The sequence below is a fragment of the Ornithodoros turicata genome, chromosome 3, assembly GCF_037126465.1.
Source record: "Ornithodoros turicata isolate Travis chromosome 3, ASM3712646v1, whole genome shotgun sequence".
NCBI classification, from domain to species: Eukaryota; Metazoa; Arthropoda; class Arachnida; order Ixodida; family Argasidae; genus Ornithodoros; species Ornithodoros turicata.
Window position 1 is genome coordinate 6,710,518 of NC_088203.1, and position 15,850 is coordinate 6,726,367.

General features: G+C 45.5%; 1 protein-coding gene across 3 annotated transcripts in view; it reads left to right on the plus strand.

Annotated features, from left to right (window-relative positions):
- The window catches only part of LOC135389843 (uncharacterized), a 135,837-nt gene that overhangs the window by 83,872 nt on the left and 36,115 nt on the right, over positions 1-15,850 (plus strand). For 2 of the 3 annotated variants that reach the window (XM_064619874.1, XM_064619873.1), the window contains 2 exons: positions 2,864-2,987; positions 14,587-14,739. In XM_064619874.1, coding sequence (XP_064475944.1) covers positions 2,864-2,987; positions 14,587-14,739 — 277 coding nt within the window. The remainder of the gene's footprint in view (positions 1-2,863; positions 2,988-14,586; positions 14,740-15,850) is intronic. The other variant, XM_064619875.1, reaches the window with a different exon arrangement.

Below are 15,850 nucleotides of genomic sequence, written 5' to 3' on the forward strand. Positions count from 1 at the left end.
TAGGACGAATGCAAAGCGCCGCCAGCAGAATATGTAGCATGTGCTTTTCGTTCCGGAATCCATGGGCTCTATGGGCTCATGGGCTCTATGGGAGCATCTTTAGGTGAAGCCTGCTTTACATTTTGTCCCTAATTCTTGGGCATGATTACACATGAAGACCGTTTCGCGCTCGGGCAGGCGACGGCGATGACGGCAATTCATCCTCCGTCGACGTTTCTGCGGATGATATCGTGTCATGCAGTGTCTCCGGCGTGCCCCCACGTAAGGACAAAAGTTTTTCCGGCGTGGCTGCTGGACTATCTCAAGCTTGACGGCATTCAGGTTCGGAAAAATCGACATCACCCGGCGTCGATCCCAAAACATTTCGGACGGAAAGGCGGGACTAGCCATAGCCGACACGAGCTGATGTTGCTGTTGCTGATGGAGTACTCAGCTCGCTCGAATGCAATCTTTGAAATTCGATTACTAAAAAAAAGAGGGATTCGAAAGGAAATATTTCGTAACTGAGATGTACTCTTCCTAGGCTTTCGTAAAATCATAAGGTTACCCTGGATTGAAATTCCCTTTACAGTTCCTTTAAAGGTGTTGAGACACATCGCTGTGGCGGTGGTTACGCATTGTGTACCGGCAGCTTACGTTGGCATGGCAACACACGCAAAATATTTCGCTTCAGTTCTGCATAAGTATCGAGAAACCGAATTTCGAAATTGTGAACCTGCCCGCCAGCATTCAAAATCTACCAGGCAACAATGGAGCGATGACGGCACACCGGGAACGTTCCTAATTGGTTCCCACTCGCGCGTGATGTCTTGTGCCACGAAAGCGCTCGGCTCCAAGCTACGCAGTTCGGCGCGTCGTGGTTTTGGTTGCCGCATAGCAAGCGTTCATTCATTCAGTTACTGCCGAACTGGAAAATTTTACCCCCGACAATGCCTCGAAAGACGGGCGTTGCCGAGGGGTGCAGTACTATGGACGGGACTGGACACTCCATGCACCAGTTTCCAAAAGATCCCATAATGCGGAATGTTTGGATCGACGCTGTTTGCGAGCCAGGATTTGTCCCTACAAACAGCTCTCTAGTTTGTTCCCTACACTTTCCACGAGCTGCCTACACCCGCTTTCACGACGTAGCACAACGCGACCTTCCTCGAGAAAGGCGAAGGCTGAACCCCGACGCGGTCCCGATGGGGTTGTCTTCTTTGTTGCAGCATGACGAACATATCTTCAAGCGGGCAAGGGAGGAGGAACGTATATTCTTTGACCGTCGTTTGCCATGTTCGAGTGTCCGTTCCCACCCTTATGTGTTATTTCACACATGTGTGGTGACAGGTGCTGACGCCGGCCTTCGGAGAACCAAGTCAGCTCACCTCTAGGGACGAACCAAATGTTGCGCCGGCCACGATACAGCCCCGGAACTGCAAGTGCGCGACGTGGAGCATTTAGAAGAGTGCATGGTGCCGGCCACAACACAGCCGCCAGAAATGTTACTGCACGACCTACAGCAAGACGGCACGGTCGAAGAGTTTGATGTTGCAGAAATGGAAGTGATTCATGAAATTCTTGAAATTGAACGTATCGACGAGACTCCCTCGACAACTATCACCAGGTCGTCCGTCGTCACCGTGCTATCCATCGGTGTGGCTGTGCATGATTTCATTGAATGTAGCATGTATTCTTTGTTGCATTGCACGCGAAGCCACTTTTTAACTTTAAAAAAAACATATTTATAAAGTGTATAGCGTCTAGTCATTCCTCCTGTGCAATAAAATATTTTCACTTACGACTTCTCATCTTTCGCGCTTCTTACGTCAAGGTGATAATGCATGACCTTTTCCATTTCAATTTCCAGAAGGTGTCTGTCTAGACAGTATGAACGGAACTGGGGGTTGCCTAAGATGCACTTGTGCCCTGGGAGAATTTTACTCCTCACTTCGTCCACCTCTGTGCAACAGATGCATTCTCTTCCTGTTGGCATTCTTGTGCAATTTTCGCAGGCACACCTGCAGATGATTCCCTTATGTGCAAACTTAATTATTTCGCACCACTACATCTTGTCAGCGAGGAACTTAAATCAACAAAACTACGTGCAGAAGAATAACATCGCAAACTATTACAAAATGGCACAAAATAAACACTGGCGCTATCGTACATAATGCTAATTTCCGATTTATAGACGATCGTATTCAAGCAACTGTATGCGAATTGCAGGCATCATTGAGCAGCTGGTGAAAGTGCCCATCGCTGTCAACAGTGCAGCGTAACACACGCATGTCGCTACGAAATAAAGGCGAATGCTTACCAATCAGTGTTTTCTCTCCGAATAGAAAGGTGGTCCTCCGTTCCTTCAGGTTCCGAAAAAAACAGAATCGACAGACGAGTCAGATGAGTCTGATGACGAATTGAAGGCAAGAGGATCAAGGTAGAAATGGTCGCCTGGCTCAGATTCACTAGACGTGTCGTCGGAATCGTCACGCCTGTCGGAGTTCTCAGATGACATTTCGCTCCTATGACCAACAGTTGTTTCTTTTCCTATATGCTGATCCCAGGAACCAAAGCTATAAGTCGACGACGTGTATACATCCCGCCGCCCGCGTAAAACAGCCCAATGACGCCGTTTCCCGGGCTACTATACGCCTGTCCGCGCCAGGTGCAGTCGTGCTCCGGTGAGACGTCACGCCCGCATCAGTTTCGGAACCGAAAAACATTATTTTCTTTCGAAGATAAATCGTACGCGAAGCCACGAATGAAATCCTAGGATTCGAGGGCCACACAGCTTCGTTTTATGCATGTATCGACTACATTTCGGATTGAACTGTCACAACACCTTTAAGACAATGAATGTCATTTCTCATTGCAATTATAGCCATATGCTGCCGGACGCTGTGCTATACAGGGCCACTCGGACAGACTACATGGCCTACCACTCGTGTACTTTTTCTCCGCCAACGCAGTGGTCTGCAGCTAGCACAACGACACAGATGTCATATGTAAGCTACCTATTCGTATACATCTAGTCTTTAGTTGGTCCTCCTAGTATGCAGTGTGTTTATTTTTAATTGCAGTCAATTCACAGATGACATTTGTAAGTTACCTCTTCGCGGGCAATGAGTCCTTCGTTGGTTCCCCTGGTATTCAAGCAATACGCAGGTGGTTTATTTTTAGTTGCAGTTTCAATTTAAAGGTCAGTTTCAGATTATTTTCTTTAACGGAGAGAGGAGCAGCAAAAAGCCAGTCAGGCTCGACAAAGGCTCCTCCACCATTTACATCGTGCAGCCATTACAGGAATAAAGGATTGGGATGATTTTTATACTACATATATATATGCAATTACTGACAAAGCCTAACCAGATACAACAACGTACTAGACAATATAATTGACAAACAACAACAAGAGTAAGTGATAAGCTTTGAAAACCAGCACGTAAACAAATTTTAACGCTTTCTATACATTAAAGACAACAGTATGATATGACACTAGGTATATAGCTAAGAAGAAATAACGAAGGTCCCTTTGGTGAACAGTGATGGGTAAATGTTTTGTTCAGTCTAATAGTTAAATTATGACGACGAGGTGTACCTTAATGGTTGTCTGCCGTAATTTTTCCCGCAAATATGTACATGCCATTCTTCCCTTTGAAGCTGTATAGTTAGCTGAAATAGTTAGAAACTCGCCCCGTAAATTAGCATAATTGCAAGAAATTTTTGTTGTTATATCGTGTGCTGGTTAGTCGTACAGTCTGAGTAAAGATCTTACCCTAAAGCGTTGAAAGAATTCCGCTGTATATGCGAGACCTGCCGCTATTCTCAATGCTGTTTTCTGCGTTATAAGCAAATAATTTCTATTCCTCAGAGTTGCCGTTCCCCGTACTAGGCAGCACTAGTTGTGCATTGAAGAGCATAAAGAATTATACATGTGTAGTCTCACTCTTTCAGAGTGAAAATGGCGGTTCCTACTGAGGATTCCGTTCACTGCAGCCTATACTTCGCGTATGCACCCCAAAACATATTTATTTATTTGAAATACCTCTGGCGTTTGACTCGCCATGGAAGGAGGGACATACATAGTGCGCATATTCCACTACCAATATAACGGCAACAACAATGATAATCATAATAAAATAAAAAAGGAAAACGCTGTGCCACAAACATGAAGCTGTACTCAATAAACTACATTAGCTATACATATGCATATATGCACACGTACCCACATATAAAGGAAACACAGTTATGCGTCACGATAAAGTTCAGTAATGCAGGAGACAATAGAAGAGAGGGCGTCGCAATCTATTTATTTATTTATTAATAATACCTCAAGGGCCCTTGCGGGCATTACATGAGGGTATATAGTTGGCATACGGAAAAAATGAAGTGATGCACAGCAAACATCAGGAGAACATAAATGTACGTAGATGATTTCGAAATGTGCCTGTATTATCGATGATGGCCAAGGCTTTGGGATGGTCATTCCAATCTTTGCTGCTGTGGGGGAACAAAGATTCCAGGAAGTATGAACGGGGGGGGGGGGGGGCGACATACAGCTGTACTTTCATAGGGTGATCGCGACGCCGAGAGATGTGCGAAGCAGGTGAGATGTATGTGCTGCTCAATGGTGGAGAATGTATGAACTTATGAAAAAGACAAAGACGGGAGAATTTACGACGCGATGCAAGTGGTGCCAGGTCGAGAAAACGTTTGAGTGATGTGACGCTAGAGTGAAAAAAGTAACCCTGCGGCTCTATTCTGAACTGCTTCTAACATGTCACAAAGGTATGCTTGGTGTGGTTCCCAGATTGAGGCAGCATATTCCAGCTTCGATCGCACGAGGGTGGTGTAAGCTTGCAGTCGTACAGAACGAGGAGATAACCTAAGGCTGCGCCTAATGAAGCCAAGGGTTGAATTAGCGGAGCATGTGATATTTTTAATGTGTTCATTCCAAGATAGGTCAGAAGAAAGAGTCACCCCTAGGTACTTGTATGACGAAGCCATAATAATGGGGGTTCCGGAGAGGACGTACACGTTTGATCGAACGAGGATGTTACGAGAGAAGGGCACGTAACAGCAGTTACCTACGTTAAGCTGAAGTTTCCATTCAGTGCACCAGGATGAAATGACACCAAGGTCCTCCTGTAGAATGGCAGTGTCTTATGAGGAGTGAAGATGGCGATACAGAACACAATCGTCAGCGAATAGTCGTAAGCGGGAAGATGCGTTATGCGGAAGATCATTAATGAAAATGAGGAAAAGAAGAGCCTTGTGGTACGCCCGAAGTGACAGAGCTCGGAACAGACTCCTGCGGGTTTACAAAGCACGACTGCTGTCGACCCTTAAGAAAGTGCGCAATCCACGCCAGCAAGTTGGAAGGCAGGCCAAGACGGGATAATTTATGTAAAAGCCGGGAATGCGAGACAGTGTCGAAGGCCTTGGAAAAATCTAAGAATATGGCATCGGTTGGTATGCGGTTGTCCACGTTACACTTAATGTCATGTATGAAGCAAGCCAACTGTGTCTCGCATGAGTAACCCTTACGAAATCCGTGTTGGAGTGGAAAGAAGTATGAGTTAGATTCGACGGAAGCAGAAATGTTTGAGTAAATGATGTGCTCCATAATCCTATAGGGCACAGAGGTGAGGGAAATGGGACGGTAATTGAGGGGGTCTTGCTGACTACCTCTTTTATAGACAGGAATGACCCTCGCCAGTCCTTAGGTACTGTACCAATAGACAGAGATTGTGAAAAAATGGCAGACAAAAATGCACTGCTAATGAGCTTCGTGTTTTTAAGCACTTTAGGGTTAATCAAATCGGGCCCTGGCGTAGCAGCTGATTTGAGACCCTCAATGATATTCACAATGCCGGGTACAGAGATCACAAGGACTGGCATGGATGATGATACATATTGTTGAAATGTAAGGAGAGCAACGTTGTCCTCTTTGGTGAACACTGAACAGAACGTGTTGTTAAAGGTGTTTGCACATTCGTCATTTGAGATGGTGTTACCTTCCATATCGTGTAGCACAATTTGGGTGTTAGTGGTAGGTCTAAGTGAACTCCAGAACTTTCTGGGCTTAGTGGAAAGCAATTTCGGCATTACATCATGGAAGAATCGACGTTTTGCCTCGGATAAGGCACGTTTATACTCTTGGCAACAAATTTTATATTTAGATGCAGTATCAATGGAGGATGGCCTTGTACGAGCGTCTGTTTTTGCGGGCGAGGCGCTTTCGATGGCAGTTGTACCATGGGGCACTGGTGGACACAGGTATCTTTGCAGTAGGAACATGTAGATAAACTAGAGTATTAAGCTTGTTCTTAAAGAGGGACCAGTTCTCGTCCACATCACGCGACTCAAAGTCAGAGATAAAGCTGTCGTAGAAGGACGTGAGTTCTTCATTGATAAGGTCGAAATTGCCTCTGTCATACAACACAATAGTTTTCACAGAGCGCTTTCGTGGAGGGCAATATAAATTCAGTGGAGCATAGATGACAGAATGGTCACTCAAAGCACCCACACCTGAGAGTTAACCAAACAGCTCAGGATCAGTGGTCAATGCCAGTCCCGGCACACGGGTGGCGCGACGGCGATTCCCGGGGACAAGTCCCCGAAGTTCCCTACACATTACTTGCCATAGAGGTCTAGGCACTGCACAGAAGTAAAAAAAGCTGGACGCACTGAACTCGTACCAACTAACCCACCACCAAGCGCTATTTAATTACAGTACTTCCGCAATGTTACTTTAGATCTACTGTACCAATATGCACATGTCATTTGCTAGGTGCACGTTTACAGTTCGTGCAGCAACCATGTATAACGCCACCATGAGCCCTCAAGGAAAATAAGTGATGATGATGTTTAAGGTAGCACTTTTTTTTTTGCTTCCCCAGTGGAAAAATAGTTCCGACGCCACTGCCTGGATAATAATAATCTGAGCACGGATTTACAGAAACATGTTGGTGTAAATTCGGTTCGGTATGTTCGTGTCCCTCATACTCAAGCTTGTTTCGTCCACGACCTAGACTGCGTTTACGCTAGTTTATCAATCACAAACGCCTTAGTGTCCTTTGCTGTGTTCTGCTGAACGAATGCAGCTTTATTTTACCGTATTATCCCTAACAAAATACACAGTTATAAAAAGTATTAGTGCATAGTTGCAGGGAACGGTAATAGTAACAGAAATAGAAACGGTATATTACGGAAATTGGAGATGGTAACGATAACGAAAACGGAAACACATGCCACGGTCCTCCATTACCGGAAACAGAAACGGAAACGGATTTATCGTCCGGTATTGAATTCGGGTAATGGCTATTCCTGTTGTGCGATGACATTTGAGTGACTTTTCATTTTTTGCTTTTGTAGTTTGATGACTCCATTCCCTGTAATGCTCTGAATACTACACGAGAGCATGGGAATAGAGCGCAAATTGGATCTTGAGGGGGCATTCCTCACTTACCACGCCCAAGTCCTCATAACTCCATGACATCAACACATGACTATACTCCACTATAGCACGAGGATGCCAGCCTATGGTTTTTTAGTTACTTATCTTTTTACTGTGGCCATGGCGGTGTGTTATTTACTTTGAGAGCGTCCGCTTATGAATGCGACATTGGATGAAAGTTACGCCCGTCTTGAGTTGCTGGACTCCGAGTGACTGAAGACTGAATACATGTTCCTACATACATATTTTCTTTTATCCTCCAACATGTGCGCATCCCAAGGACGTAAAATTACTTGTGTAGTGTGTACGCGTGACACCGAAGCAGCACTTGGGCAAAACAGGGTGCTGACAGAGCCGGACGGGTTGTCCTCCCGCAGCTCGTAACAACCGTTCCATTACCGGAAACAGTAACGGAAAAGAAACGGGAACGAAACTGAAAGGCTGGTCTCAGAAACAGATAACGGAAACGAAAATATAGCAGTACCGGAAATGGAAACGGTAACCAAAATACGTCCGTTATCCTTCCCTGCATAGTTGCATGCATGCTTTGGCAGTGTTAGTGCACATTGACAAGGACTAATAACAACAAGGACCAGTGTTGGGGGTAACTCATTACTTTAACGCTACTTTTCTTTATTCAGAGAGCTGACAAGAAGATGACTATATTGCGGGTACCCCTGTATACTTTTAAACCTAATTCGTCGCTTTTGAGTTCCGGAAATTTCTTGAAGAACGTGCTCCTTTTTTATATTATTTGATCAAAGTAACTTGGGTAAAGTTCCAAGTTCGTTTTGAGCCCCAACATTCCCACGATAAGAAAATCTTAGCAAATCCCTGTGTGTATTGTATTTCCTATATGATTCAGAACTGACAGCAGAAGGGATGCTGACAATTTGACCAAAACAACAAGCGTGACAAAGTACAACATGACGTAAAGCACTAAACGCAGGCACTCTTCAGTGTTTGATGAATTCCTTGCTATTGAGAGTGGGATATCAGAAGGAAAATCAAGAGGGAAGCTCAGCAGAATTAATTTACGTGAAATGCATGCAAAGGGGCATGCAGGTTCACATGGAGTGTGACAAAGTGCTGACTGTGAAGTGTGCAGTGGAAATCACGCTGCGTAGATATACAGGCAGATCCGAAATTAAAGACACATGAGATACAAAACGAATATCTAATTGACAGGCTGTAGTTAACATCATAAATGCCCATTAAATTTTATCTTTGCATGTTCCCTGTGGAATGTGCAGGGGGGGGGGGATGTGCTATGGCAGAAAATCAAGTAATGTCTGATCTAACTACACAATAATGAATTGATAAAAAAACAATGAACCTATCTCCTCAAACAACAACAAGCATGAATGGCATTCCTCACTGTGAAGTGAGTAACGCAGCATGTTTCATAATGTCATTGTGATATGTACCTATAGTCTTGTATTGTCCCCTTCGTATTGTGTGTTCCTCAAACACAAGGGAATGTTACCTCTTTCTATGTTTTTTGTCTTTGCTGGTAGCCTTTTATTCTGCTTTATTTTGTTGCTATTTGGTACACTTGATGTATTTGAACATACCAATGTTTGTGCATATTATGCACGCTATTTCTCCTGTTCGTTGCCACAATTACCTGCTTGGAGGCAGATGTACTGAATAAAAGCACTGATCAGGAGAAAAGCTCAGTAGATTATTTGTTGTATATCGTACAGTTGTTCAAAACTATTAGTCACGTAAAGATAGTGCAGTGTCTCCACTTATAACTAGAATGCATGATTTTTATGCCAACATGAAAGAGGCTCACAAGTATCAGCAAAGAAGCCTAAGCAGAAAGAATAGGACATCTTCTCAATATATTAACAGGACTCCATTTCACAGCGAATTATAAGTTGGAAAATACAACCCGAATCATATATCCCCCCAAACCCGAAAAGTTAGGACGCTTAGGCGTCTATACACACAGCAGTGTTATCTTTTCTGCATGTACTATGTACAGACATCAGTACATATAGTACGTCTTGTTGCTTTTGTAGATGCGCCATGACCATGTCATAATTCGACGACGGTTTATTTCTTTAGTGACTTAATTCCAATGTTCCTCGTAAACAGTCTCAGAGAGTGATCGCCATGAAGAATCGCAGTAAAGAACGTTACGACAGGATTGGCAAGCGTTATTTTTCATACTGCTACACTCCATCGAAGGTGACACACAACAAAGCTTTAGCCTATATTTGGTCGACAGCTCAAGTGCTTCACACCCGTTTGTCTTGCTCGCACTCATGAGCGTCTGGCGGATGCCTATATTTCCAAAATAAACAGGAAATAAACTGATTTCTCAGCACCATTTCGGTACACCAGTACCCTGGAGCACTTAGATAGATGCAAAACATCGAACTGATGCTTCACAGTTGGATATGATCTGCGCATGTATTTTCTCACCCTGGCATGCCGATCTGTTGTTAGGGTGTCTACCGCAACATTTAAGTATTTCAGCTCTTCCCGCCCACTTTTCAATGCTTTCAGCTAACGCCACTTCATTTGATTGTTGATTTTTTTGTCATTAGCTACTGGTCACACCAAATACTCCAGACAGATATTTACAAAGCAGCCACACACCTGCACCTGGACAGTGTGGATGACTTTAAAGGAAAGGAAAGGTATCTTGCATTATGCCCAGGTGAATCACACCGTCCGCCAGCAGCTAAGTTGCTAAGTTGCTCTTGCCCTGCGTCTCAACCAGGAGTGTGGCTTGGTGTTGTATCCATACCTGCAGCAGGTAGAAAGCACATCAGTAATGGGGCTACTTTTCATGATCTACAAAGTCTGTGAAAGAAAAAAATATTAACAGCGCATACGTCTGTTATTGTACAGGAAGAAGGTAGCCGCGCGGTTAGTCGAAAAAAAAAGTGTTGTCACAGATGGCCTAAAGGGTAAATATAACCGCTAAAGTTTGTCTAGATACATCTAGTTCCTAGGGGCGGAGTATGGACATACCTTGACATTTGTCAGTTGAAGCATACGCAGTGTTGGTATTGGGCTGGCTCCACTGAATGGCACGGCGGCTGACAAAAGCACATTCCCAGCAGGCTTATTGGCTATGTACGGCTGGCTTTCCCAACAGAAAATGTGGCCATCTGAACAGTAGCACTTCACTTGGAGTAGGGATGCGACACAGCTGAATGATAAAGTGCATGGACTCAAACATGTAGTACAAAACACGAAATTCCTTCAGTTTGCTTTGAAACACTATGTATTCTGGCTCCTCCTGTGGATCAACAGAGCGCTACTGATGGGAGTCACTGCAACAAGTTTGCATGTAACATATATAAATATTGCCACGAATCATCATCGCGAAACTTCCAGGGCAGGCACGAAACGGTACATCTCATCCCGGCGCATGCTGAAGAAGAAGCAAGAAGCTTCCAGACACATCGCCTGCTCTCTGGCAAACGCACGTGCTGTTTCTAGACTTTTCGGCGCGACGCTTAAATGCTTGTGCGCTCCAGGCTGGAGCATTTATCCTTTGGACTCAGTTGTGTTCAGAGAGCTATCACTCTTGTGTTTTGCTACCAAGTAGTCTAATAAACCGTTCGCTGTTTATTCGACGACTCGCCGACCCATTTCGCTTCGTGACAATATACCAGAGAAAAACCCATGATATTGAAGTACAACTCTAATTACATGAGAACACTGTCGTTAATCCGTACATAAGTAGTGTCTGTTGGGTTTTCGGTATCACCGATACTACTCTCTGTCACATCCATAACCGGTGTGGAACAACATACGCTTTGGTTCGCATCTCACTGCAGTGCCCTGCTGGTTATCTTGATAGAGGTCCTCACTTGTGCGGTTGCACGATGTTTGAATTGCCTGCCAAGGAAGTCCACTGTCCTGTAGCTGTGTACGACAAAGCTCTTCTCAAAGGCCCGACTGGCAGTGAACATTACAGAGTGTACCGGGTCCGATCCTGTTCTTTCGAGGGCTGGCAGTGTGTTGGCATGTTGTTGCTTGTTGTCAAGACATGTGGCGGCAGACTTAACAGATTCAGCAAGGGCGTCCCAAAGATAGCCCCAGATTTTATTTTCTGTTGAGATCATTTCCGTACACAATGACAACAAGCTACAGCATGTCAATATCCTGCCACTCCTCGTAAGAACATGGGTTCCGACCCGGTACTGAATTCGCTGTTCTCCGCCAGTTGGGTGCTGGTGCCAGTATTGGTAACAGGAGATTGGTTGGAAGGTTTGAGCACTGTACATTATGTACTGTACTGTACATAATGTATGTACTGCACATCTCCAGGGTACACCAGATTATTCCTTCCTGGATCAGGTTGGGAGTAAGTGGGATCGAACCTGATTTATCTCTGGGAACCATGTATCCTGTAGGGTCACATGTTATTTGCAGTACTTTGTGACAATTTGCATGCATATCATATGTAAGTAGTATTACAATGTTAATAGTCGACAATCACATTGGGAAACAGAAATGCAGGGGAGCGCATACTGTTTCAGATGCGTGGCTGCTTTGTTCGTTATCACGTTGGGAAGCCTGTAAAACATTTCGTGAGGCGCAGTGCAGCATCAATAAATGTTACCGGGGCATGTGTACCTGCGCATACATAAAACATGCACTCTTAAACCAGGTAACTTCTTTCAGCATACTGTATGTAATGTAGTATGACAATATATAATATCATAAAGGTATTATCTTATGAATGTTAATGGAAGTTATGAAATATAATATATTCTTAGCCAGGACTTTGCTAGCGTGTGCTCATCCTAGCGAAACCAGTGGTTTCCCTATCTAAAAAGATCGACTTTCATTTATGAATGTTACCTATTCTCAGTTGCTTTCTCCATTTGCCAGTTTGTGCATGCTTTTATTAGAGGTACGGAACGCGATGTTACAAATCGGCGACATACATTTTGGTGTAGGGGAGCGGACAATTCCTCTCCGGACAGTTACTGTATGTAAGCCAGCAGGCGAGCTGGTGGTGCCGGACGTCCATAATTGAATCCCAGAGACCGAGGCATACATAAACGACACGTCGTGTTGTGACTGTGTCATTTATGTGTCCTTCGGGATGTGTTCAACCTTATAAAGTTGAAACAAGTTCAGCTAATATAAAAAAAATCAAGTATATGAGCGCCATAAGCGAGAAATAAAATCACCATATAAGTCTGGTGAAAGAGGCGGTGCGATAGCAGTCCGCCCTCAGCAGTTTTTTGGTGAGCAACTGTCCGGTGAGCAATATTGTCTGCGCACCCCTCGCGTTATTTCGTGACAAGTATCGAAATGCGCGTTTCTCCGTGGCCAAAATCAAAATCCGTGTTTTTCCGAGTTTGTACAGCTAGGGATAAAAGTTTACGGAACACCGGGGATTCGCATTTTTCCATGGGGGCGACACTCTAGCGGTGTAGTGGAGGTGTTGTTCATCTACATTTGGTGACCCAAACGTGATGAACACCAAGTTTGGCGCAATTCGGCCCTTCACCCTCCCAAAGTTCTGACGACACCGCCATTACTCGGCTCACGACGACAGCATCACGACTACCCTTCTCCCCTCGACCGACTCGCCGACCGCTCACGTACCGCTTCCGTCCACGCTACCGATTCGGCCGACCACGCAACGACCCGGCCGCTCACTCATCATCCAATCCGCCCGCCGACCATGACTTCACGGCTTCCTGGGACCGGCCTGCGATGCCCACGGCCTTCGGCACACTCACTACCCGCAGCTTAATTTTGGCATCTCGACGCTCATCCGCTGCCGGCCGCAACGCCAGAGCAAAATAGTCGCTGCCGGTTTCGGCAATCGCGGCAGCCGCCGCCATGGCACGCTTCAGCTGGTGTCTCGGCAGTCAACACGGCTAACGCAGCCTCACTTCCTGGGACCCTACGAGCTCTCGCTAACGTACCGGTTGCGGCATCTCAGGCCACGACTCATATGGACGACACGACGCCCAACGACTTCGCCTATCATCTGCCCCGCTGATCGACAGTATCGCCAACCCTGTACTTGCGGATGCCGAAGCCTCCGCCAAATGTCGCTTTGACGCGGCTCATGCAACTGTCGTGTACTCCCCAGGACAGCTCGTTTGGCTCTGGGTTCGTCTACAGAAACCGGGGTCATCGTCGAAATGTCTATTTCGATACGCCGGGCCGTACAAGGGCGTTCGCGCCCTCTCCGACGTTAGCTATGTCGTCCAACCCCTGGACATTCCTTCCGACAGCCGCTGCCGGTCGACTGGAACTGCACATGTCTCGCGCCTTAAGCCATACGTTGAACGCACCGAAGAGATCCCAACGCCTTCAGCTATATACTGCCTCTTGCCAGGATGGCTCCACCTCGGCGGGGGGAGGCTGTGAGACAGAATTCGTCCCTCTCGTCCTCATACTCATCCTCATCGTAATAGACGCGCTCTTCTTCGAAACGTAACACATGATGCATAAAAAAGTAATATGAACTCTAAATTGACGTTGCCAATGGCGTACGCTTCGTGTGTCTTCTGTGACGGTTTCGGTTGATTTGCTTGACAAAGGCTGGATATCCAAAAGTACGTGAACGTTACAAGATTTTTTTAATGGAATAGCTTAAAATGAGGACCATTACTACTACATTTACTCGAAATTCTCTAGTAGAGAAGGTGAAATGTGAATGTTAAGCTGACATTCATGTAGTAGTTCCACAGAATGTCCGCCGTTTAACCAACTGGCGAAACTGTCATCTGTGTTGCTGAAATGGCTTCCTTTTATGGAAAAAAGTCTCTTCCCATGAAAATAAACGCACTGCATATATGGACATGCTATCGTACAAACATCTAGACCTCCACCTTTGTCCGCCCGTGCATGCATGGTCATGGAATTATCCCAGATACTGCAACGGAAAGATGCGTCACATGACAGCTCTGGGGACGAGTGTGGTTAGCTTGCTTCAAACAATGCTGTGCTCTCTAGTTTTCCAGACATAGCACAAGCAGGGGTGGGTGCAGGAGTTCACCGAGACGGGGGTCCAGTCTTAGCCAGCGTGGTAGATACAGCATATATATCAGTTAAACATATGTGAAGAGAGAAATTGAGGAGGGTGTCAGAACGTCCTGCCTCCCCCCTTCTAGGTGTGCCACTGATTACAAGCAAAGTATCTGTTTCAGGATGGAGCGTTCAAGACGCGCAGTTTGAGCACCTGGCCCTCCAGTGTTGCACAAATGATGTCTTTCTCGCCGGCAATTGCCTACATGAGCTCTGAGGACAATTTTGGGTTTAATAAAGATTGCGATACTTATTACCTCAAGCCAGCTAGCTTCGTAAGTATACCAATTTATGAAAACACCTTCGAAATGGCTCTCAAAAAATGTTTTGTTTTTTTTCACAATATACCTCGAGACTATCGAGGGTGTCAAAAAGCTTCGTACCTCGAGTCTTAAAACTAAAACAGACGAGCACGCACGACTCGAATATTGAGCGGGTCTACCTCTTATGTTAGCCAAGTGGCCATATTCTGAAACGGTCTTCGACACCAATAACAAGAAAGGAGTGCTCCCCCACTTGATTCGACTTCAGGAAGACACCAACGCTACAATGTGTTAATGGCTGAGAACTCGAAGGATTTCATCGCCTGGGTAGGGAGGCGTTTCGTGTCCGAGTCGATTTCGAAAGAGCAGCTCGAGTGGAGGATTAGTGGCCGCGTGTCAGATAGGAATGCGGCCCTACACGTCCTTCAAGGACAAATGTTCTAATTATTGTTGGCAATTCCTAGCACCGAGAGTCATCTTTGTTTTTTTTTGTGTTTTTTTTACGTCCACGCATATTCTCTGTTCAGTTCCCACAGTTGAAATTCCCGTTGAGGTTAGATCCTCTAGCTTACAGAAAAACAACTAACAACCTGTTACTTGTTTCATCGCCATGAGTCATATCCTACACCATTGCTGGTGGTACTGTGGTAAAATGCAATATTGGGTCGCCTCAAAGTGAGGACCGAAACCTCCCAAAACTTCAGAAGTAGCTGTAGGGCGGAGCGCTGGTGGACTGAATTTGGCCATGGACCAAACAAGATTGACATAGCGAGAGGGCGAGAGTACAACTGATTGAGAGAGACTCAAAGTGTCGACTGGGAAGGCTGATACTGCGGACGATGACGAAGAATGTGCTCAAGATCTTCCAGATCAGCGCAGTGATGAAATCTACGACAGTCAAGTGGTCGCAAGCGGTAACGCCGCTCAGCTGTAAACGCCACATTGAGTCGCATCCGATGCAGGGTCTTGCCGAGGCTGTTTTGTGGATTCCAGAAAGCTTAGCATTGGATAAACCCGTGCAAGCATATATGGAGGAGAATGTCAGTTGTCAATTGGCGGGAAGCTAGGGGTGTCACTAGGCTACGAAGCAGTGAACGACGGTCTCCTCTCAGCTATACAGTAC